Below are 25219 nucleotides of genomic sequence, written 5' to 3' on the forward strand. Positions count from 1 at the left end.
GGAAATGTCCTAACCATCTTGCCAAAACTATAGTTTGTTAACAAGAAATTTGTGGAGTGGTTGAAAAACAAGTTTTAATGACTCCAACTTAAGTGTATGTCCCACTGCCTGGCTGTACTGTTGAGTTGACCTAATATCTGATGAAGAAACAGAGTGTAGGCTGGGCAGACGCTGTGCTTATCGACAGAAGCATTATTCCTCCAGTCTTGCACCGTCCAGGAGGGCACATCTAAATTATGATTAATTACTTCACACTTTCGAAATTACAGTATTTATAATTATCGACTATAATTATCGACTCGCTCCCGAAGACATACCAAATTAGCACTGACAGAATGTTTTAAGAAAATACAATCAGGGAGACATGTTTTTTCAGAACCCACTCCAGAAATCACACACTAAATGATTCCTAATGCTGATTACAGGAAGCTGCGGATTTCACTAGAATGGGACCTAATTGGGCTTTTGTTCATTTTTTTTCTTAGCAAAACCATTCTGCAGCTCCATTACATAATACTAGGGATACTAAGGCTATTGAATTAATCATCGTAGCACAGCACTGTGCATCCAGCTCTTTACAGAGGGAGAGAGGAAGTGGATGAGGAGGTGGATACTACAGAGAGCCCAGTGAAATGTCATACCTTTCTTTCTCTGTAGCCACATAAACAGACGGACACAGTTTGAGAACCCAGTCTTGGAAGCCAAGAGGAGAGTCCAGCAACACCAGCAAATGCAAGAGCAGGGTCTGTCCTCGCTGCCCCTACCTACTATCTACAGAGGTAAGGCACCCTGTACCTCTACCTCTACCCAATGTGTTAAGAGTTTGTGTATGATTCCTGTGTGTAGATGTTTTTAGCTCTAGGGAAATGTCTGTCGTCTTTGTGTTTGTGTATCACTCATTCTTCACAACTCCCTTTTCTTCGCTAACACTATCGCTAACACTATCGCTAACACTATCGCTAACACTTTGCTAACACCAGCTTCTCTGTTCAGCACACATTTACCACCCCACTAAGTTCATCGAGGCTGTCTGAGGTAAAACATGCTGGATAGGTTGAGAGGGTTTGTCTCCGTGTTAAATTGGCCTCTGTGAGTGAAGGGGTTTGTCTCCATGGTTACCCTTCCTGTACGCTGCAAAGTGAAGGCAGTTACAGCAGAGAGGGGTAAAACATATGAATTCTTCCTCACATATAAACAAGGAGATAAAAAGGAAGTTTACTTGTAGGACCATCAGACAGTGAGTAGACTACTTTATCTCTGTCACAGTGGTAGAGGAGGTTCCACTCTCAACCACGTTACACACAGCCAACCTGGCCCACATCGGCCCCGCCCCGGAGCGCTGCCAGAGCCTCAGTGACCTCTCCCAGTCCCTCCCCCCGGGCCATCGGGTGTCGCTGTTGGGCCTGCACACCCACACGCCCCCCGCCTCCTCCACCAACTCCCTACTGCGGCGCCCCCACCGGGCGAGGAGGGATACGTCATGCTGCCCACACCAGCACCTCCACCAGTCGCTTCACGCCTTTGTGGTAGAGCCGGCTACTGTGGGTTGTAGCCCATTCCCCCTGTGGTGTTCTCTCAGTAAGTAGGGCAGTGAGTAGTGATACAGGCTTGTTCTTCTTCTGCCTGCACTGAGCTGCCTCGCTCTCTTTTCAAAGCATGCCTGCTCCCCGGCAGACCCACGCTGGATCCCTCCTCGTCTGAGGCTCTTGATTCGCTGCTTGACATGTTTGATGGCGCTACACTACAGTGTGTCTTCCCCTCCTTACGTCTGGCGGCAGGCAGCAGAAACTGTAAACACCCCACTCTATGTCTGGACGCCTGACAACAAACGTTGGCTTTAAGCAAACAGAGAGAGACGGTGTGTGCCCCCTACTTGCCTTCCAAGGTGAACGGAGGGGAGATTGAATTGAGTGTGGCAAATGCTCGTTGGCTGAGTTTTCCCCTTTGCCGTGCCAGAGACTATTTCATGAATCCTGGCCTTCCACTTTTTGGTTCCCTGAGCATTGTTTTTTGGGCGGATGAAGCGAGTTAATGATTCTTCAGTGTTCCAACTCCCAACAGCATGTTGTTCCAGAATGTTAAGATCTCTCACCTGCTTCCCTCACCCCTCTGAGAAGGGAAATATACCAAGTTACTCCCATGGATGCTGATAATTCCTTGATTTTCTGCACTGTGTTTTTGCTCCAGTTCTGAGTGTGTATTCAGCTACCAGAAACCTGGTGTAGGTTGGGAGTGTAAGTGATGACACTTTAAATGGCTGTAGACGTTCAGTGGAAGGTCTTGGCAGTGACAGCTTGGAGCTGGAGCAAACACCGTCCCACCTGCATAAGTCAGCACCCACCCCTCACTGTTCTAACACTGCCTACCGCTCCACCTATCCAGAGAGTATCCCTGTGTTCATGCAGCCCCTCCACTAAACAAGCCTTACCTCTACCATCCTATTGAATGATAAAATGGCCTTGCATCAGCATTTGTGGTGCATCATGCTCGCTTTGTAAAGGTCTAAGTATGATGTATGTGTGTATATTGTTTATTGATTGTGTGTGTGTGTGTGTCCCTGCACACTTCTACTTGTGTGTGTTGTGTCTGCCTGCGTGCCTGTCTGTCCGTCCCTCCGTATGTGTGTGTGTATGTGTGTGTTCTCCCTTACAGAGAAGCCCCTGTTCACACGGGACGCCACCCAGCTGAAGGGAAGCTTCCTGTCCACGGCCCTGCAGAAGAGCAACATGGGTTTTGGCTTCACCATCATCGGAGGAGACGAGCCAGATGAGTTCCTGCAGGTCAAGAGTGTCATACCTGACGGCCCCGCTGCACAAGACGGAAAGATGGACACAGGTAAAACTGAACTCGTCTGAAAGATGGACACAGGTAAAACTGAACTCGTCTGAAAGATGGACACAGGTCAAACTGAACTCGTCTGAAAGATGGACACAGGTATAACTGAGCTAGTCTGAAAGATGGACACAGGTCAATCTGAGCTACTCTGAAAGATGGACACAGGTCAAACTGAGCTAGTCTACTCACATTGAACCACACACATTCATAACACAAATGTCTACACACACACACACACACACACACACACACACACACACACACACACACACACACACACACACACACACACACACACACACACACACACACACACACACACACACACACACACACACACACACACACATGCTTTCTTAAACAACACACATACATGACATGAACACGTACAGATAGCAAGAGAGTGTTGGGACTGGAAATGGCCTCTCCTTGAGTGGCTCAATGGGACAGTCGCCCTGAAACAATGGGACAGTGGCTCTGAAACAATGGGACAGTCTCTCTGAAACAATGGGACATTCTCTCTGAAACAATGGGACATTCTCTCTGAAACAATGGGACATTCTCTCTGAAACAATGGGACAGTCTCTCTGAAACAATGGGACAATCTCTCTGAAACAATGGGACAGTCTCTCTGAAACAATGGGACAGTCTTTCTGAAACAATGGGAGCCATGGACTAGTCTCTCTCTATAGTGGTGACCCAGCAGGAGAGATAATATCTCTCGCTCTCTCGCTCTCTCTCTCTCTCTCGCTCTCTCTCGCTCTCTCTCTCTATAGTGGTGACCCAGCAGGAGAGTTCATCTCTCTCTCTCTCTGCACATGTGTGTGGGGTGCAGTGTGTGTGCAAACTTGCCTGCAAGACTGTTTGGGTGTGTGTGTGTGCGTATGTGTGTGTGTGCGTGCCTGCAGGGCTGTGTTTGTCCATTAATCACTGTAAGGATTCTTAACACCATAACTCCTGGCCCTGCCTGTGCTTCCCGGGCTGCATGGGACACACACACACACACTGAGAAACTAGCCAACTGCACTAAAAGTCAGCAGGGGAATAGAACTCTGGAAGTCCTGTCAATGCACTCTGCATGGCCCTGTGTATTTATAAACTACTCTGCATGGCCCTGTGTATTTATAAACTACTCTGCATGGCCCTGTGTATTTATAAACTAGTCTGCATGGCCCTGTGTATTTATAAACTAGTCTGCATGGCCCTGTGTATTTATAAACTACTCTGTATGGCCCTGTGTATTTATAAACTACTCTGCATGGCCCTGTGTATTTATAAACTACTCTGCATGGCCCTGTGTATTTATAAACTACTCTGCATGGCCCTGTATATTTATAAACTACTCTGCATTACTAGACTGGACCAAGTGCAGTGTTTTCCCTGACTCATTCATCAGTGCCTTGACCTGGTTGTACTGTACTATACTGTACTGTAGTATACCGTACTATACTGTACAATACTATACTGTACTGTACTGTACTATACTGTACTATACTGTATAGTGTTGGCTGATACAGTAGTTGATGGGTTGTTTCAGGTCAGACTAGATGGTCAATTTTACATTGTGAGATGATCATATGTTTTATGTGCCACAATATATCATGTGGAAGTATTACAATGTATGATACACTATAATGTAGCTATTAAACATATAGCCGAGTCAGACCATTACTGCTGTCCCAGCTAGCAGATAGGCATTATTACTTAGGTGGTGTACAGATCATTTTCAACCAACCTTTACTTGGTGATACTTCCTCAATTCCCGCCTTGGAAGACAACGAATGTCTTCTAAACCTCCGTGGATAGTTGCAGCTGGTTGAATTTAGAAAATGCTTCGTTATTAAATTAAATAAGTTTTTGTTCCATGATGTAATCCAACACCGCCAACTTGTCTATTTCAAATATTTTCAAATCTCATTGAGACAGGTGGATGTCCACCCCAAAATGTCTTATGTCATGTGCGTGACTCCGAATACAATCGTCGTGTTGAATGGCACTCACCTGTCTCGATCAATGAGAAGATTTGAAATAGACAAGATGTCAGTGTACACATTGTTGTGTTACTTCATGGAGCGATTTTAATTGACGGAGTGTTTTCTAAATTCAAACAAACCACTTGCAACTATCCACGGAGGTTCACTATCCAAGTCGGGAATTGAGGAAGTATCACCAAGTAAAGGTTGCAATAATGCCTATCAGCCAGCTGGAACAGCAGTAATGGTCTGATTAGGCAATATTTTTAATAGCTAGGTATACTATCTATTCTGTGGTCCTCCCAACATTCTCCTCCCCTCCTTTCCCCTTTATCTTTCCTCTCCTCTCTCCTCTCTCCTCTCTCCTCTCTCCTCTCTCCAGACTCAGTGGCCTAGTTAAGCTGTGTTGGATTCTAGCAGCACATAGTTAATAGAGGGAGAGAGAGAAACCAGGCCTGTGGAAGTGTGAAATTCCCAATTTCAGAAGGATTATTTGTCGCTCTCTGTCCGTGCACACACACACACACACACACACACACACACACACACACACACACACACACACACACACACACACACACACACACATACACACACACACACACACACACACACACGCACACTCACACCGTACACAAGGCCTCTTCTGCCTGCTTCGCTACATGGTTCCAGACCCAGAGAAATGTGTTGAGGAAAAACATATGATACCATCTCTTTCAGCAGGGACACAGTGGTTAGATGTGACACTGTATTTGTTAGAGGGAAAGCACAGTATTTGTCATGTTAAAGTAAGTGACCTTATACAGTGACCTGGAATGCACAGTGTTGGAGGAGGATAAAGTGACACGGTATGTGATGGGGTCCATTGACATAGGGTTGGGTTCATGCAATCAAACCAATAGCAGCTTACCTTTGTTTCCACAACTAAACCTACACACAAACCCTTATCTAAAAATGTAAGCATCTGCCTGTGAAGGGAAGCTACCTACTATTCTTATAGGTGACTCACCAACTGGATTCGGTCTTATGTAGCAAAATTTGAAATTGTGTATTTTACATTGGATACAAGTAGAGACACAGAGCTACAAAAGGATATATCATACACTAAAATAGTATATCATACACTAAAATAGTATATCATACACTAAAATAGTATATCATACACTAAAATAGTATATCATACACTAAAATAGTATATCATACACTAAAATAGTATATCATACACTAAAATGGTATATCATACACTGCATTTTTTGAGGAACAATGAAAGTAATTCTGCTTTTAAAGTTGATAAACTTGTAAACTCACTTTTGAGAAAATGGCGTTTGAATGTTTTGTTATCTAGTGATGAGCTCTTCTTTGTCTACACCCATTCAGCATCGTTCACACCCTTTTAAGCTTTAGCCCCACCCATCTCGTTTCGCTTTCGGAGCGTTCAGAGTGCACACTTGACTCTCTGGCCGATGATTTGTTTACCTCCTGGATAACATGAAAACAGCCTCACCAGCTCTGCTGGCAACAATTTCATTACGCTTTTTTGCTGACGTTTACTGACATCGGCCATATTCAACGGGTGTTGTACACTTTAGCTAAAGACGTAGCTAGCTAGGTAAACAATGAACCTAGCTAGGTAAACAGCGTGTACGATCACACACGCCACGTAAGCTAACGAGCCAGCCAGCTAACGTTATCTAGCTAAACAACAATGAGCACAGTGCCAAATCATGTCGTTACTACCCTGTATGAATATGCTGGGAGCTAACTAACCAAGTTCAATGATAGCTAGCTAACATTAGGCTCTAACTAGAAAAGCAAACGGCTCTGGGATACCACTAATGTCAGCTAGGGAGCCAACCAGCTAACATTAGCTAGCTAGCGAGCAGTACACTTTAACTGGAAATTAAACCACTTTCTGTCAAAATTCAAAATGTGTAATATCTGAAAATGTAGCTAGCTATCTTACCTGTATACATCATCATGCATGATGCACGTGTCTCCCTGTCACAAATACCATACCATGGTTGCCCTTAGTTTGAAGATGTAATCCGGAGACAGGTGTTTTCTCCATCTCTTTAGCTATCGTACACTAATTCCACTGATTTCAAAACTCGATCCTCCAGAAAGTGGAGAGCAACACTTATGCAGCTCCACTACACAATACATTTTTTAAAAAGCCGTGTTCGACAGGACTACCAACACAGGCTGACCAGCTCAAATAGACAGAGGCCTTCTATACGGCAGACCAATCCGAACTCCTCTCTCGGCATGTCCAGCCCACTCATTATCTCAGCCAATCATGGCTAGTGGGAAGATTGCGGTCTTTTTCTGCGGCTTAACCAACAAGGCTCGTAATTAAAAAATTGTATTCGTATTTACAGATGGCATACAAGTTTGTTATTAAGGCATGAAAGTTCACAGGTTCGAGAAGGCATTTTGATAAACAAATACTATTTACGTTCAAACGTCTCTCTTGTGAAGTCGTGACTTGCGACATACGCCTAGTTTCCTGAATCGGGTCACATAGAGTAAATAGCTGTTCTGCAGTGACAGCAGTGCTGTGCTGTGGGGTCAGTAGTACAGTTGCAGTGTTGTGGGTGTCACTGTGTCATCATCAGTGCTAATGCTCTCTCTCTCTCTCTTCATCTCTCTCGCTCTCTCTCACACACTCACTCACTCACTCACTCACTCACTCACTCACTCACTCACACTCTCTCTGTCTTTTTCTTTCTGTCTGTGTTTGTGTATGTGCCAATGGTCCAGATGGCTACTCTGTCCTCCGCCATGGACACATATGGCATCTACTGCAGTCAGAACCCCCCCTACTGGGGACACTTTAACACTATGATATGATGGCCTGTTCTTGGCAGGAGGAGGATGTCTTCTGTTTCATACTGTTGAACGACCATAAGTAGAAGATAGATGGTATTAGACAATGGAGATAGACGTGATGTGAGGGATGGAAGCATCATGGTCCTCGGTGCTAGATAGTGTGTTTCTATTGGTCAGGTCATAGTGTGGAGGTTGGAGGACTTTGGTGATTTAAGACATTGGGTAATGTGGAGTAGAGGTTCGTGATTGTTTTGAAAAAGAACTAGAAGTCAAAGAAAATTGGAGGATAGAGACAGAGAGACAAAGTGTGTGTGTGTGTGTGGCACTGTGTGAGTGTTTTCGTATATGTATGCGCATGCATATTTGGTGCGTGAGAAAATGCGTGTGAAATCCTGCAGTGGCGTCCCTCCTCGTTCCCCTTCATAAAGAATGATTTCCTGGGCCACGGCGGCCAGGGCATGATGAGGTCATGGCGCCATCATTTGTTTTCCAGGAGCGTGTGAAGCTATTGATTGTGACACCAGGGCTCCAGGCAAATGTTGTCCATATTTACCCAGATTAATTAAACAGTCCCGCTTCCGCACGTCACACTGCCTCCAGGAATACGTTAACGCTAGCTCTGTCAATATGAACCTGCATTTAAACTCTGAACGCGTTCTGTCTCCACACAAAAAGGAAATGACAATGACAGGGTATGCTAAGTAGCCTGGTTCCCAGGTCTGTTTGTGCTGAGTTGCAAACATCTATGGTAATTGTGCATACATCTCTCTCTCTCTCTCTCATAATAATTATGCTTATAATTGAAAAATAATGATTGCCATTATAAACCTGGGCAGTGCTTTTCGGCGAGACTGAAATTAAATATGGATGCCACCTTGTGTTCTCCCACTTAATCAACATCCTTTGAAATATAGAGCCGTATCTCATTTGACAGAACACAAAATACAATATTAAATTGAATGCAGCACCGGAGACAGAAGAAGATATGGCACTTTGTCAGAGTGAGAGAGAGCTTTTGTGTATTAATTGTCAATAAATAGTTGAGTTATCTACATAGCTGCGAGTGTGTAGTGATAGGTACAGTGATGAGGTGTGGCAAATCTCACTCGTTTGTCCACCACACAATTCACTGACTAGTGTATTTCGGTGCCTAATGGTTTTGTCCATTATCTGAGGTCTAATTCAGGTACAGTAATGCTGGGACCTATTCAGTAGAATGCAACGTTCAGATTACATTTTAGATAGAAATGTAGCGTATTGATACTGAGACAAAGACTGATTCTGCATGATAAAGAACCATGCTTGTTCTACACAATATTGAATAAGCCCTATTGAACCCCCTATAGGTCTTGGTTTTTGGCAATCTATTTGGCCTTGATTGGCTGTGTTTCTCCCCTCCTCCAGGTGATGTCATCGTGTACATCAATGACGTGTGTGTCCTGGGCACCACCCATGCCGACGTGGTCAAGCTGTTCCAGTCAGTGCCCATCGGGCAGAGCGTAACCCTGGTGCTTTGCCGTGGCTACCAGCTGCCCTACGACCCCGAGGACTCAGGCGCCGGCACCACCACCACCCTCCTCTCCCCCCTGGGCCTGATGGAGCAGCGCCCCCTCCTGGTCAACGGACGCTCCAACTACGACAGCTACATGGACTACATCTCGCGCACGGCACGCTTCGTCCAGGAGCACGGTGACCAACATCTCAACACCCACCACCACCATCAACCCCCGCCGCCACCGCACCCCGGCGACACCCACCTGGACGGCTCCTCCCTGACGCCCGGCGGGCCGCACGGTGAGGACTCGGTGTCCATGACGTCATCGGGGGCGACGCAGGCAGAGCTGCTGACGCTGACCATGGTGAAGGGGGCGGAAGGGTTTGGGTTCACCATCGCAGACAGCCCGACGGGCCAGAGGGTGAAGCAGGTGCTGGAGCCCCAGGGGTGTCCTGGTCTGTGTGAGGGGGACCTGATCGTAGACATCAACCAGCAGGGAGTGCAGGGCCTCAGTCACACCCAGGTGGTGGAGCTGCTCAAGGAGTGTGCCGTCGGCGCTGAGACAAGCCTGGTCATCCAGAGGGGTGGAGGAGGTAAGAATAACCCTGGGGCCTCCATAACCGGCTGGCTTCTTCCCTTCTTTCTTTCTATGTAGCAGAGCTTCTTCATATACCCATCTCTCTCTCTGTCTGTACAGTTGTGGCCAAAAGTTTTGAGAATGATACAAATATTAATTTTCACAAAGTCTGCTGCCTCAGTTTGTATGAGGGCAATTTGCATATACTCCAGAATGTTATGAAGAGTGATCAGATGAATTGCAATTCATTCCCTTTTTGCCATGCAAATGAACTGAATCCCCAAAAAACATTTCCACTGCATTTCAGCCCTGCCACAAAAGGACCAGCTGACATCATGTTAGTGATTCTCTTGTTTACACAGGTGTGAGTGTTGACGAGGACAAGGCTGGAGATCACTCTGTCATGCTGATTGAGTTCGAATATAACAGACTGGAAGCTTCAAAAGGAGGGTGTTGCTTGGAATCATTGTTCTTCCTCTGTCAACCATGGTTACCTACAAGGAAACACGTGCCGTCATCATTGCTATGCACAAAAAGGGCTTCACAGGCAAGGATATTTCTGCCAGTAAGATTGCACCTAAATCAACCATTTATCGGATCATCAAGAACTTCAAGGAGAGCGGTTCAATTGTTGTGAAGAAGGCTTCAGGGCGCCCAAGAAAGTCCAGAACTCGCCAGAACCGTCTCCTAAAGTTGATTCAGCTGCGGGATTGGGGCACCACCAGTACAGAGCTTGCTCAGGAATGGCAGCAGGCAGGCAAAGACTTTTGGAGTATGGCCTGGTGTCAAGAAGGGCAGCAAAGAAGCCACTTCTCTCCAGGAAAAACATCAGGGACGGACTGATATTCTGCCAAAGGTACAGGGATTGGACTGCTGAGGACTGGGGTAAAGTCATTTTTTCTGATGAATCCCCTTTCCGATTGTTTGGGGCATCTGGAAAAAAGCTTGTCCGGAGAAGACAAGGTGAGCGCTACCATCAATCCTGTGTCATGCCAACAGTAAAGCATCCTGAGACCATTCATGTGTGGGGTTGCTTCTCAGCCAAGGGAGTAGGCTCACTCACAATTTTGCCTAAAAACACAGCCATGAATAAAGAATGGTACCACCACATCCTCCGAGAGCAACTTCTCCCAACCATCCAGGAACAGTTTGGTGACAAACAATGCCTTTTCCAGCATGATGGAGCACCTTGCCATAAGCAAAAGTGATAACTAAGTGGCTCGGGGAACAAAACATTGATATTTTGGGTCCATGGCCAAGAAACTCCCCAGACCTTAATCCCATTGAGAACTTGTGGTCAATCCTCAAGAGGCGGGTGGACAAACAAAAACCCACAAATTCTGACAAACTCCAAGCATTGATTATGCAAGAATGGGCTGCCATCAGTCAGGATGTGGCCCAGAAGTTAATTGACAGCATGCCAGGACGGATTGCAGAGGTCTTGAAAAAGAAGGGTCAACACTGCAAATATTGACTCTTTGCATCAACTTCATGTAATTGTCAATAAAAGCCTTTGACACTTATGAAATGCTTGTAATTATACTTCAGTATTCCATAGTAACATCTGACAAAAATATCTAAAGACACTGAAGCAGCAAACTTTGTGGAAATAAATATTTGTGTCATTCTCTAAACTTTTGGCCACGACTGTATATCTTGTATATCTCTCTTACACAGTCTTTCTCTTTCTCCTCCTTTTACTCTCTATCTCTCTCTCTCTCTTTTCCTGGTGACCTGGTCCAGGTGAGTGTGTGTGTCCTGTCTGTGTGTGTGTGTCCTGTCCTAAGACCACAGAAACCCATTATACAGTACCGCCGTGTTTGACTGACAACACAGCTACTCTCACATGATCTTAACTCTACTTTACTTTACTTACTGCGGAGAAAAAGTGCTTACCTTCCGTTTACTCTGAAGGACTCATGTTGTGCATATTTAGCTTGCGCTCTTTCTTTGGCATCCGAACAGAGATTTTATTGATTACATTTCCTGCTTGATAAAAACGCTGACTCATTTTAAAGGTTTTTAAGTTTTTCTATTTGTACTGCGACCTTTCTTTTAGAAAAGTTTAGTATGTGTGCAGAGTCTAGACTTTTGTGTGCAGAAAATTACAGCCAAAATAAAAAGACAATGACGTGAGCAAGATATAATCTGCTACCCTTACTAACATACTGTATACTGCATACTTAATGAGTATATACTATATACTATTAGTTCATTTTAGTGTACTGTAAACAAACAGTATCCTTTCAGTTGAGCATACTAGCTCTTCGCCTGTCTACTGAAAGTTGATGCTGTTGCTATGCAATATCTTGCTAGCTAGTTAGCATACAAATGACTAGTTAGACATTTTACGACTTCGGGTGAGTTCTTAAATTCAATCTGGAGTGCCAGAGTGCGCTAGTAAATTTCGAGCTTTGTCAGATTGTCCGTTTGTAAATTCAGTGTTTCGCTCTCGGAGTGCACACTGGACGCCCGGGCCGAGGAGTAGGGTTGATTTGAGCGTTCTGACCTTACAACGGTAATCAAGCACCCAAGCTAATGTTGGCTAGCTTGCGAGCTACTTCCAGACACAAATGAGACAACTCTGACCATTTTACTCACTCTAACAGAGCTGGTTAGGCAGTTTTCATGTTATCCAGAGCTTTGGTGACTGTAACTGTGCTGCTGGCAACAATTGAATTACTTTTTACCTAACGTTTACTGACACCGGCCATATTCAACGGGTATTGGGCGCTCGTAAATTCCTTATTCTGCAAATTTTACATTTACATTACATTTTAGTCATTTAGCAGACACTCTTATCCAGAGCGACTTACAGTAGTGAATGCATACATTTCATACATTTTTTTCATCCGTACTAGTCCCCCGTGGGAATCGAACCCACAACCCTGGCGTTGCAAACACCATGCTCTACCAACTGAGCCACACGGGAGTAGATGGCCAGAGCGAATTTCCGAAAACACCCGAATGTCCATTGAGAGCGCACAACGACTATACCATTTAGCTCAGCTAAGAATGACAGGAATAATCAAGTCAATAAGCGTTGGGTAGTTAGTTAGCCTATAGTTAATATACTGGCAAGTTTAATGTATAAGTAGCCAACTAACGTTAGGTAGCTAGCTAACAACATACCGGTACATACTGTTATAATGATATGCTATGTGGTTCGTAAGGACAATGTAGCTAACAAATTGTCAGCCAACATAACGTGTAAGGTAACTTATTTGAAAAGTCATTACTTTAATACATTAGTCAACATTTTCTTAACATTTGTCATAATTAGTTAAAGCAATGAATTTGCATCCGCTCTCGTTGTACTTAGGCTGCATATTTTTCACCATTTTCTTCAAATCTGAAAACGATGTGAAGCCATGCCCATTTCCTGAAGAATTGCATTATGGGCCCTAAAGTATGGAAATAGTGTCCTATGCTTGTGTACTTCCTATTTTGGAGAATGTCGTATGACATCCGGGAACTTTTGGCATACTAACTATATCCATACTATGACCAATAAGCATACTATATACTCAATTCACATCACAAATAGTATGGTTAATGCGGTTAGTATGAGTATTTGAACACAGCTATCGAGTGTAGGCCTATTCTATGTGCGCTATTTCTATGCTTACCGTTCTTAAGTTTAGTTTTTGCGTGTTTTGCTTTCGGTTTTGTACACCAGCTTCAAACAGCTGAAAATACTATAGTTATGGTTATGTAAAATATATTTCATAGCGGTTTAGATGGTACAATGATTCGCTACACAATGACTGCTTGTTTTGTCACACAAACTGAAATAAGGCGAATTACTAGAATTTTTGCAACCAGGAAATGGTGGAGCGATTTCTGCATGTTGCACCTTTTAAGATTTTATATGGAACCCAATATCTGATGAACCTTGTTTAATGTGATGTCAGTATGGTTTTGTATCATTCAGGGGAGAAAGAGTGATCTCATGGAGGAGAGAGAGGGAGTGATCCCATCCACTTGTATCTCTAGGTGGAGATTTTATTGATTGAATTTCCTGCTTGATAAAAACGCTGACTCATTTTCAAGGTGTCTGTTTTCTATTTGCTCTGCAACCTTTCTTTTAGAAAAGTATGTAAGACTTTTGTGTGCAGAGAATTACAGCGTGAAATAAATAGACGATGACGTGATCAGGATATAGAATGTTAACAAGCCACCTCTAGTTGATCATTTGCGCTATAGTGCTTTTATTTCCGTCTTGTTTGTCTGAGAGAAAGGCCTGCTAACAGACAACATGTAAAACAGGCTGCTAACAGGCTAGCCATCTTTACTATGATTCCCCTCTTGTTTCCTCAAGGATGATTGGAGTGTTGTATTGTATAGATGATCACATCGGATAGATCAGTTATATGAATGCTGTGCTTACACAGGTACATTACTTGGGCTAGAATTGGGGTAGGAAATCTGATACAATTGTATATGGAACTCAATGTCACTGGTCAAAGTCCGAAAATTCTCCCTTACTAATATAAGGTAGAAAACCTCTACTTGATGGACCTTGTTTAATGTGATGCCAGTATGGTTTTGTATCATTCAGGGGAGAGAGAGAGGGAGTGATCCCATCCACCGTAGAGGTTAATAGCAGGACATGAGTTGTAGTTAAGCCTACTGTGATCAGGAAGCTCCCATTAATCCTCCTGCCCTATTTACTGGAGTCAATGACTGCAATAATGCCCCACAATGACTCAGCCGTTACACTGCCCCCCCCCCCACCACCACCACCACCACCACCACCACCACACACACACACACACCCCGTCAATAATTGTTGATCAACTGGTAGAAGACTAATAGTCAGAGAGCCAGGCAGATAGCTCCACGGTGACTAACTTACAGAGAAAGGTCAATGTCATTTTAGGAATTGATTTACTGTCAGTAGCACATTTCTTTCTTTATTAGGCTGGCATGTAATCCAGGGCCCCACAGAGTGCATGTGAACGGAATGAAAAACAGGGGGAAGCAGGGGAATGGAGGAGAGAAGAAAGCAGAAGATGTGAGACCAGGAAGTGGAGAAAGGGATTGGGTGCTGAGATTGTTAAGTCGTTTTTGTCTCATGAGGGATGCTCATACACACACACACACACAGAGCGAGACAGCCTCCCATCTGTGTGGTAGTCGGACCCTGGCGGTCGAGCAGAGCTGGAGGTCAAAAGTAATGCGCTCTCCTAGACGCGCTGCCTGCTGGCCCATGAAGCAGCTAGCTAACTGATGTAGATTTAGTCACATTACATCAAATCCACTTAGCACCATTTAGCTCCTCCACACCACCACCCTGAGGCAGAACGCCACGGTGGAACGTTTGTTTGTCGGACATCTTGTGACAGACAGGCGGTGAAGTTGAAAGGTCATAGTAGTCACTTGACACGATTCAGTCTGTTTCAAACATTCACCTCATGTCCTAACTTGAACTGAAATGGAATGGAAATGACCTCAACCCCTGCAGCCAATAGCTCACACTCCCTCCCGGCTCCCAGACCTTAACTTCGGTTGCTTCAGGTGAAAACATAAAAAATATCTTTCCTTCCCATCAAACCAATCAGGGATGAGAGCTTCCAGCGTTTAGCCAGGCCATTACGGCCCTAATAAAACTGTCACTATTCCATTGAAATGATGTTCCAGCTCTTAATGCCCAGTGATTTGGCTGGGCTGTCAGGGAACTGGACCCAGGCCATACATTCTAATTAAAATGGCCCCTGTCTCGGTCCCTGAGGACCTGTGCCTCCACTCAACACACTGCCCAGAGAGAGAGTAAAGAGGTGACCACCAATGTCTGTCTGTCACCACATTACATTCAACTAGCAAACATGTCCTCTCTTCTCATTGCCTCTCAAATGGCTTGTTTGTGTCATGGCACATACACACAGACACACACACATACACACAGCTCATATATTTGGTAAACACTCTCAAACTGAGAGAGAGAGCAGAGGGAGGACTAGCTAACTAAGTTGATTATGCATTGGCTCTGTCCGTTGTGCAGCAATGTGTGTATTAGAGTGTGTGTGTGTGTGTGTGTGTGTGGTGGGGCCAGATGGTTGTGTGGCTAGCACTGCCACGCGGCTCATCTAATGACAAGCAGACGGCTCCAGACGTGTCTACAGTCTACCACCTCCCATCCTCACAACACACTGAGACAGCACCATCTGGTGGATGTGTTTAGTACTGACACCCTCTGTCACCAGAGAGGGACGCTATGACAACCTTATTATTAAACGCTCATCTCTTTCACACACACACACACATATTTCTGGTCCGTGTAGAGCCTCGCGGCGCTGTTGTGGCTCTTTTATGGCGGGTTGCCGTGCCAACCCCTCCATTAAAGGCAGAGACAGAGTTAGTGAGATCCTAAATGATCAGTGGGAGCTGAGTTACCCCACAGCAGCTCTGTCTGTCTGGGGATGGCCACAGGCCTCCTTAACTATGATGAGGGAGAGCTCTTATCTCTGGAAGCTATTGACTATTGAGATGTATCATTTTAGAGAGGGCCCAGCACTCTGTGTGTGTGTGCGTGCCTGCTTACATGCGTGCGTGCGTTTGTTTGTTTATGATGTAACCCTGTTGCACGTTGTCATGGTCACCAGTACTCGACGGATGAGCGTTGCCGTGAAAGTTGCAACCACTGTCACTGTGTGAAGACTTCATTGAATGTGTCTTTTTTCTTCACCATGTCTCCACAAATATTATAGTATTTGAAGTGGCGTTAGTGATCATCATTGCTAAATGGTAGCAGAAACACATATATTAGCTGTACATACACTGTGGATGTAATGTCTGTGTTTACACCGTGCCTCCAGCCCATAGCTTTCTGCTGTTCATGTCATATAGTTGTTCATTATTGCTTCATGGTTTGCTACTTCATAACTACCTTATGACAGCTAAATTGATGTTATCAGTGCAGTCATTTGAGCTTGCAATGTGAATGTGCGTGTGTGTGTGCGTGAGCGTGTGTTTGTTCGTGTGTGTGTGCATCCATGTGTATGTCTTCACTTGTATTGGTATCAATTCTCATAACACTCATCAGGAATGGAGGAGGTCCACACCGTTTACTCTCTCCTCCATGGATCAGAGACGGACTCACTTACCATCGCTAACATCCAGGGAATTACGCGGGATCACTTTTAAACGGTCCTGCTCTCCTAATAAAGTTAGGATATTTACCCATCCCTTCAACTCCCCGCTGACTCCCGGCCTGTTTCTGCCAATACAAATAGCCGCCGTGCCTCTCATCAGCGCCACTAATTAGCGAGTGTGCTGCAGACACCCTCATTAAGGCCTATCTACGGCATTACCCAAGCTGCCTTCACCACAACAATAATTGGAGGATTTCAGACATGTCCGTTTAGTGTGCCTCGACGTGGCAGGATTGTGAAGTTCACATACGTTCGGCCACCCATGCTTACCCACCAGCAGAAATCCATATGTATGCATACACAGTACACACATACTCATACACCCATACATGGTCAATAGCTGTTTACTGGTTGAGTACACTCTCTCACTGAGGTTTTCTCTTGACGGATGCTGCCAGTGTGTGAGTCATTCTAGTCTTTCTTGCTCACTTGGCCTGTCCTGTTCCCTCCTAATGCTCTTTAAGATGGCTATATTTTACTCCTGGCTGGACCAGAGATGACTATCACAACGAAGAGAGAGAGAAGGGAGGGATGGAGAGTCTTTGAATCAATGAGCGCCGCCCAGCAACACAGGGATTATTCAGCACACAGCCAGACAGTGATTCATTGGCTAACAGTAAGAGGCGCTAGAGCAGGCTGCCTGCCAGACCAGCACAGTGCTGAACAGCAACAGCCATGTCCACAGCTCTGTCTCCACCAACATGCACCCTGCAGACCTGAGCCAATCCAGAACTGCCCTGTGCCGCTGCAGGAATCCTTGGCCAATCAGAATGGCCCTAGGAGAGAGGAACAGGAAGAGAGAGGGAGGTGGGAGAGACATTAAAATGGCTTATAGGTGAGCAGGCAGGTCAGATCCCAGCGGGGCTAGAAGAGGTTAAACACATTTACTAGGGTTGAGTGGTGCTAAGATCACTTTCTTTGAGTCAGAGGTTAAGGCTTCACAAAAGTGTGTTGGGAGTATAAGTAGGGTGCTTAACCTGGATCGGCTCAATAGCTCCATTGACGAAACTAGGCCCTTTTACTTGAAGTGTGTTTAAAGTGTGCGATTAAAGTGTGATTGTATTATACGAGTAGTAGGGATAAAGAAATGATTGGGTTGTGACCTGTAATGTGGATTGAATCATTTCTACTGTTCCTCAGCTGGATGTGTGTTGGTATTGAACACGGGAGTGAACATGGAACCAGCATGCAACAAAATCAATTTTCATGCGGCAGATATTATTTAAAGTAGCTAACCGTCCCCGCGGGCTTTATGTATATTCATAAGCTATACAAGATTCCATCAAATCGTAGTGTTATCCAAATCTCATTTAAATAATGACATGGCCTGCTGTTAGCCTGCGGTGTGGTATTATTGTGCTCTTCCCTGTTGTGAGTGTGTGTGTGCGTGCTGTGTATCTGTGTGTGCACATGCGTGTGTACGCGTGTGCAGGTGTGTCGTGTCATGTTGAAAATACCTACATCTACATAGGGTCTCGTATGGCTCTGATTCAATCAACTCATTAACTGTACGGGGCAGCACTAAGTTCCATTAGTATGTTGCTGATTCATTTAGCATGCAGCTCTTTCGCCGTAGACAGAAAATATGTCAGCCCTCTCACTCTCACTGACAGTCACACTTTACATCAGAGCTATTTATCATTGTTCTTCTAATCAGGAAGTGATTCAAACTTCAGCCAGCCAATCAATTAATCAAGGTAGAAAATAAAGTCAGCAGTACTTCAGGTCTCAAGCCCCCAAATTCAGTATTCCTTCCTTACATACAGTATACACTACCTGATATCCTGAGGGGCATTAGGACCATGGGTAGGCCCAGTTGTTCAGTGCTCCACGGAGGTCATCGATTAGTTGCCACAGGAAACTGCAGTGAGTCAGCATGGTCTCATTCAAGCAGTCCCACTGCTCTAACGTGGTCCTGTCCCACTGCTCTAACGTGGTCCTGTCCCGCTGCTCTAACGTGGTCCTGTCCCGCTGCTCTAACGTGGTCCTGTCCCGCTGCTCTAACGTGGTCCTGTCCCGCTGCTCTAACGTGGTCCTGTCCCGCTGCTCTAACGTGGTCCTGTCCCGCTGCTCTAACGTGGTCCTGTCCCACTGCTCTAACGTGGTCCTGTCCCACTGCTCTACCGTGGTCCTGTCCCACTGCTCTACCGTGGTCCTGTCCCACTGCTCTACCGTGGTCCTGTCCCACTGCTCTACCGTGGTCCTGTCCCACTGCTCTACCGTGGTCCTGTCCCACTGCTCTACCGTGGTCCTGTCCCACTGCTCTACCGTGGTCCTGTCCCACTGCTCTACCGTGGTCCTGTCCCACTGCTCTAACGTGGTCCTGTCCCACTGCTCTAACGTGGTCCTGTCCCACTGCTCTAACGTGGTCCGGTCCCACTGCTCTAACGTGGTCCGGTCCCACTGCTCTAACGTGGTCCTGTCCCACTGCTCTAACGTGGTCCTGTCCCACTGCTCTAACGTGGTCCTGTCCCACTGCTCTAACGTGGTCCTGTCCCACTGCTCTAACGTGGTCCGGTCCCACTGCTCTAACGTGGTCCGGTCCCACTGCTCTAACGTGGTCCGGTCCCACTGCTCTAACGTGGTCCTGTCCCACTGCTCTACCGTGGTCCTGTCCTACTGCTCTACCATGGTCCTGTCCCACTGCTTTTACATTATCCTGTCCCACTGCTCTAACATGGTCCTGTCCCACTGCTCTAACATGGTCTTGTCCCACTGCTTTAACATGGTCCTGTCCCACTGCTTTTACATGGTCCTGTCCCACTGCTCTAACATGGTCCTGCCCCACTGCTCTTACATGGTCCTATCCTGCTGCTCTTACATGGTCCTGTCCCACTGCTCTTACATGGTCCTGTCCCACTGCTCTATCTGATGTAAAGTGTGACTGTCTACCATGGTCCCGCCCCTCTGCTCTACCATGGTCCCGCCCCACTGCTCTACCATGGTCCCGTCCCACTGCTCTACCATGGTCCCGTCCCACTGCTCTACCATGGTCCCGCCCCACTGCTCTACCATGGTTCCGTCCAACTGCTCTTACAATATCTTGTCCCACTGCTCTAACATGGTCCTGTCCAACTGCTCTTACAATATCTTGTCCCACTGCTCTAACATGGTCCTGTCCCACTGCTCTAACATGGTCCTGCCCCACTGCTCTTACATGGTCCTATCCTGCTGCTCTTACATGGTCCTGTCCCACTGCTCTTACATGGTCCTGTCCCACTGCTCTATCTGATGTAAAGTGTGACTGTCTACCATGGTCCCGCCCCTCTGCTCTACCATGGTCCCGCCCCACTGCTCTACCATGGTCCCGTCCCACTGCTCTACCATGGTCCCGTCCCACTGCTCTACCATGGTCCCGTCCCACTGCTCTACCATGGTCCCGCCCCACTGCTCTACCATGGTTCCGTCCAACTGCTCTTACAATATCTTGTCCCACTGCTCTAACATGGTCCTGTCCAACTGCTCTTACAATATCTTGTCCCACTGCTCTTACATGGTCCTGTCCCACTGCTCTAACATGGTCCTGTCCCACTGCTCTAACATGATCCTGTCCCACTGCTCTAACATGGTCCTGTCCCACTGCTCTAACACGGTCCTGTCCCACTGCTCTAATACGGTCCTGTCCCACTGCTCTAACACGGTCCTGTCCCACTGCTCTAACACGGTCCTGTCCCACTGCTCTAACATGGTCCTGTCCCACTGCTCTTACATGGTCCTGTCCCAGTGCTCTTACATTGTCCTGTCCCACTGCTCTTACATGGTCCTGTCCCACTTCTCTTACATTGTCTTGTCCCAATCATCTGGTCCTGTCCCACTTCTCTTAAATTGTCTTGTCCCAATCATCTTACATGGTCCTGTCCCACTTCTCTTACATTGTCTTGTCCCAATCATCTGGTCCTGTCCCACTTCTCTTAAATTGTCTTGTCCCAATCATCTTACATGGTCCTGTCCCACTTCTCTTACATTGTCTTGTCCCAATCATCTTACATGGTCCTGTCCCACTTCTCTTACATTGTCTTGTCCCAATCATCTTACATGGTCCTGTCCCGCTGCTCTTACATGGTCCTGCCCCGCTGCTCTTACATGGTCCTGCCCCGCTGCTCTTACATGGTCCTGCCCCGCTGCTCTTACATGGTCCTGCCCCGCTGCTCGTACATGGTCCTGCCCCACTGCTCTTACATGGTCCTGCCCCACTGCTCGTACATGGTCCTGCCCCGCTGCTCTTACATGGTCCTGCCCCGCTGTTCTTACATGGTCCTGCCCCACTGCTCTTGCATGGTCCTGTCCCACTGCTCTTACGTGGTCCTGTCCCGCTGCTCTTACATGGTCCTGTCCCATTGCTCTTACATGGTCCTGTCCCATTGCTCAGTGACAAATGACTCACTTCAGACACCTCTACACTGTCAGATCTCCAGGTGGAATGTCATCATTGCAAGTGTTATGCACTGTAGGTAGCTTACTGTACTATGAGTACTGTAGGTAGCTTACTGTACTATGAGTACTGTAGGCTAATGATAACGTGACCTGTCATGGTTAACTTGCAGATGTGGTGCTAGCTCAGATCCCTGCCCTATCTGAACTATAAAATTGGTTCTACTGTACCAGGCAAACTCAATGAAATGCAGCTCAGGTATTATAACATATTTGACTCTGCTATGGTGTCTCACAGGAACAGAGACAAGAGTCTGTCACTCAATACACTCAGTGCTGATCTAACGTAGGAAATCACTGACATCTCTGTCTAACCAAACACCTCCTATGCATAAGTTAACAATGAATGGATTTACCCTGTGGAGTACCCTCCATGATGGGTGTAGCTCTGCCTTTCCCAGAGAACACAGGTTGTTCTGTCTTGAAGTAATGCTGGTTGATAGCAGGTCATCCTAAGAGCACTCGTGTTGATTGACCTTGTTTTGAGAAAGTGAAGAGAGTCAGTTTTCATAAAAAAACAGGCCTGCGGTCTGAACGCTCTCTCATTTATCACCCAGTAATGTGGATTCTTTATCATCTTTATACATGTTGTGCCTGTGCTGATAGAGCTGTCCAAAAAATTAATTGGATTTGAGAATTGTTAAAGTCCTTCCTGATAAGCTGCTGTAATTTCCCCCCATCTATAAAAATCTTTATTCTAGCCGTGGATCTGTGCAAGGCAAGCTCCAGTCAGATTGATGACTCACAGAGAGAATGATAGTTTGCAAATATGTCTTCTCTGTCGCTGCATCTCTCTGCCGTCCTCCCTCCTCTACCACCCCCTCTCTTTTGTTGATCACTTCCCATTTCTGCTGTGCCACTCGTTGGTGATGGAGGGCATGTTTACGGTGTGATTGCGCCCTTAAAAAGAGACTAGCGCCAGGAAGCCTTCTGGCATGTAACGCAGGCAGCCACTCGCTAATTCCATCCTCGACGATTTGCATCCACAACGTTCTGTTCCTGGAGGGGCTGAAAATTGAATTGAGTAGACAGACAGTCTGTTCTTTGTTTGTTGTTTGTTTGTTGTTTTTTTACGTTCCTCCCTGTTTCTCCGGGGGGCCGATGTGGAGTGAATAGTTTGGGCCGTATATATTATGAAGCTGGGTCTTTTGATGTGAGACTGCTGCCTTGCGTTGTATAGCTCTGAGCGTGAACACTGGCGGTGGTGAGTACCGCTGGAATTCCTGCATTCTGTTACACTCTGTTTGTTGTGATCATGTGTTCTAGGCTGAAGTAGAATGTGGAATGTTGTCGTTTGCTGAGTAAATGTTGGCTGGGCCTTTTTAAATGACAGTGGTGGTGGGTAAGGACTCTCCCTTCCCCTCCGGTGTTTGCAGATCTGAAGGATCTGGATAGATATAAGTGTAGTGGTGGAGCTTCCACCTCATTATTTACAGCTTACAGATGGCTGTATGTTAGTGATCAGGGGGGGGGTTCTGTTTCCCCATTGAAAACACATGACCTACTCCTAACACAGCCAATTCATTCACACTACCCTCCGGCCAAAATCATCCCAAAACTTTGCACATACACACAGCGCCTCTGGTATGCCTTCAATCAATTAACGAAAGTCACAATCCATGTTGATATATTAGAAGTGGAGATCTTTAACTGGAATATGAATATTTACCTGAGAAATCGTTGGAGCCCTCTGGCCTGGCAGTGTGTGGTCCAAACACAGTAGTGTTGTGATATGTCCTCATCCCACACACATGTTGTGACTGTTGAGACTACAGTTCCCTGAATGATTCAATCCAAGGCAGAGGTCCATGCTACTGCTAGCAAATTATGTAATAAAGTGCATGCAATGACTTGCTAAAATCACACAATTACAGGACCTACACGGCTCTGTACACTGTAGTGCAGTGAGATTCAAAGTCGGGTCAGGGGAACTGCAGTAGGGGTTGCAAAAATAAAAATGTATAATTATTTTTGGAAAAAACTATTTTTTTAGGACAGATGGTACAATATACAAACGTTTTTGAGAAACATCATTTTATTGAGTAAATGTATTTATTGGTTTCTTTTCATTTTGATAAAAGAAAATGTAATGCATTGAAGGTTATTTGTTGATGTAAAAATCAAAATGTACCGATTTTCAAAGTTGTGTCATTGGACTTGGGGTGGGGCAGAGTCGCGAGAAATTCTTCAGAGAAAAAATGAGGTCCCCAGAATTTTTGGCTGAAAACATGGGGTCCCCGCTGGAACAGTTTGAATACCACGGCTGTAGTGTGTATCTTGAATTATATAAAATCTATCAGTCTAACATGGAAACTTACTGTGTAGGTTATATTTGTCCATGGAAAATTGTGTTGAGTGGTGAAGCCTCATCACCTATCGAATCATTCTCATCAGTTCAATCCAACTTTAGAGTCAGGGGAGCGTTTAGGGTTTTCCAAGGTTATGACCTATTCTACTTCTGTGAGAATCCCATTTTATCAGACCGTCACCTCTGGTGTTTCTCCCAAGCGTTGTCCCTGTAAGGCAAATTAAATGACAGAGAATTCTGTTATAAGATCAAGCCTGGATACTTATCCAAATATTGGCAAAGGCTTCTCCAATATGATCCCCTATCAATTATTTGGGATGATTTAGCAACACATACGATAATGTGTACACTGAGTATGCCAAACATTAGGAATACCTTCCTATATTGAGTAGCACCCCCCTTTTGACCTAAGTACAGACTCAATTCGTCGGGACATGGACTCTAAAAGGTGTCGAAAGCGTTCAACAGGGATGCAGGCCCACGTTGACACCAATTCTTGCCACAGTTGTGTCAAGTTGGCTGGATTTCCTTTCGGTGGTGGACCATTCTTGATACACACGAGATACTGTTGAGCGTGAAAAACCCAGCAGTGTTGCAGTTCTTGACACAAACCAGTGCACCTGGCACCTACTACCATATCCTGTTCAAAAGTACTTACATTTTGTGTCTTGCCCATTCACCCTCTGAATGGCACACTTACACCATCCATGTCTCAGTTCTTATTTAACCTGTCTCCTCCCCTTCATCTAGACTGATTGAAGTGGATTTAACAGGTGACATCAATAAGGGATCATAGCTTTCACCTGGATTCACCTGGTCAGTCTATGTCATGGAAAGAGCAGGTGTTCTTAATGTTTTGTGTACTGTGGTGGTGGTGGCAGTTTTCAACTTCCCCTTGGCTTGGAGACCAACGTTACTGTAAGATCCTCTCTGACCCATTGTCTTTCTGGTGCTTCAAGAATCTGCTTCTCAAGGATATTGCATCGCACCACTTGGGGTGGGATTATTTTGCAGCCCTCTCATTGCTTTTAGTGTAAATCTGTCATCTTTCCATTGGTTTCTTAATGTTTTATTCCATTTAAGTTTTGTTATCTTTCTTTAGTTCATGGAGAAGCCCTCAGACACAGACAGACCAGCTCAGACCTAATGTAATGGCTGCCACTACTCTCTAGGCTAAACATTGTTGTTTTCTCACTATTGCAGGTCACTATTCACCCTGGAAGACCCCTAAACAGGTAAAATGCATTGTCTTCCGAGCCTCAGCTCTCCCATTAATTCTAATTGACTCATTTAGTTAACAAAATGGCTGCACTGTGCATATATGTTGGAGCTGCTCTGATTGACTTTACTACATAACCTTAAATCTATATCTTCTGAACTAGCTGAGAATGACTACTATATTCTATTCCCTTCCCTTATACTAACTGTAGTGCTGTTGTCGTGTCTCGGCTGCTGCTGTATCCTGGCCTTGAGTTGGACCCTTCCTCTTGCCGTCACATGCAGAGGAAAGGGTTAAGTGGCCCACTCATAGATATAGAATTACTAGACTCGTCATACCGCGAGCCAGATGGGCCATGATCTAAATACATCTTGATGGTCATTCGATGTGGTGTATGT

General features: G+C 45.6%; 1 protein-coding gene across 8 annotated transcripts in view; it reads left to right on the forward strand.

The window, feature by feature from the left end:
• magi2a (membrane associated guanylate kinase, WW and PDZ domain containing 2a) overlaps nt 1-25219 on the forward strand; it is a 263465-nt gene that overhangs the window by 209672 nt on the left and 28574 nt on the right. For 6 of the 8 annotated variants that reach the window (XM_029742871.1, XM_029742872.1, XM_029742877.1 and 3 more), the window contains exons 8-11: nt 658-779; nt 2653-2835; nt 9042-9725; nt 24806-24837. In XM_029742871.1, coding sequence (XP_029598731.1) covers nt 658-779; nt 2653-2835; nt 9042-9725; nt 24806-24837 — 1021 coding nt within the window. The remainder of the gene's footprint in view (nt 1-657; nt 780-2652; nt 2836-9041; nt 9726-24805; nt 24838-25219) is intronic. The other 2 variants (XM_029742873.1, XM_029742874.1) reach the window with 1 other exon arrangement.

Source organism: Salmo trutta, chromosome 40 (assembly GCF_901001165.1).
Source record: "Salmo trutta chromosome 40, fSalTru1.1, whole genome shotgun sequence".
In the NCBI taxonomy this organism is placed as follows: Eukaryota; Metazoa; Chordata; class Actinopteri; order Salmoniformes; family Salmonidae; genus Salmo; species Salmo trutta.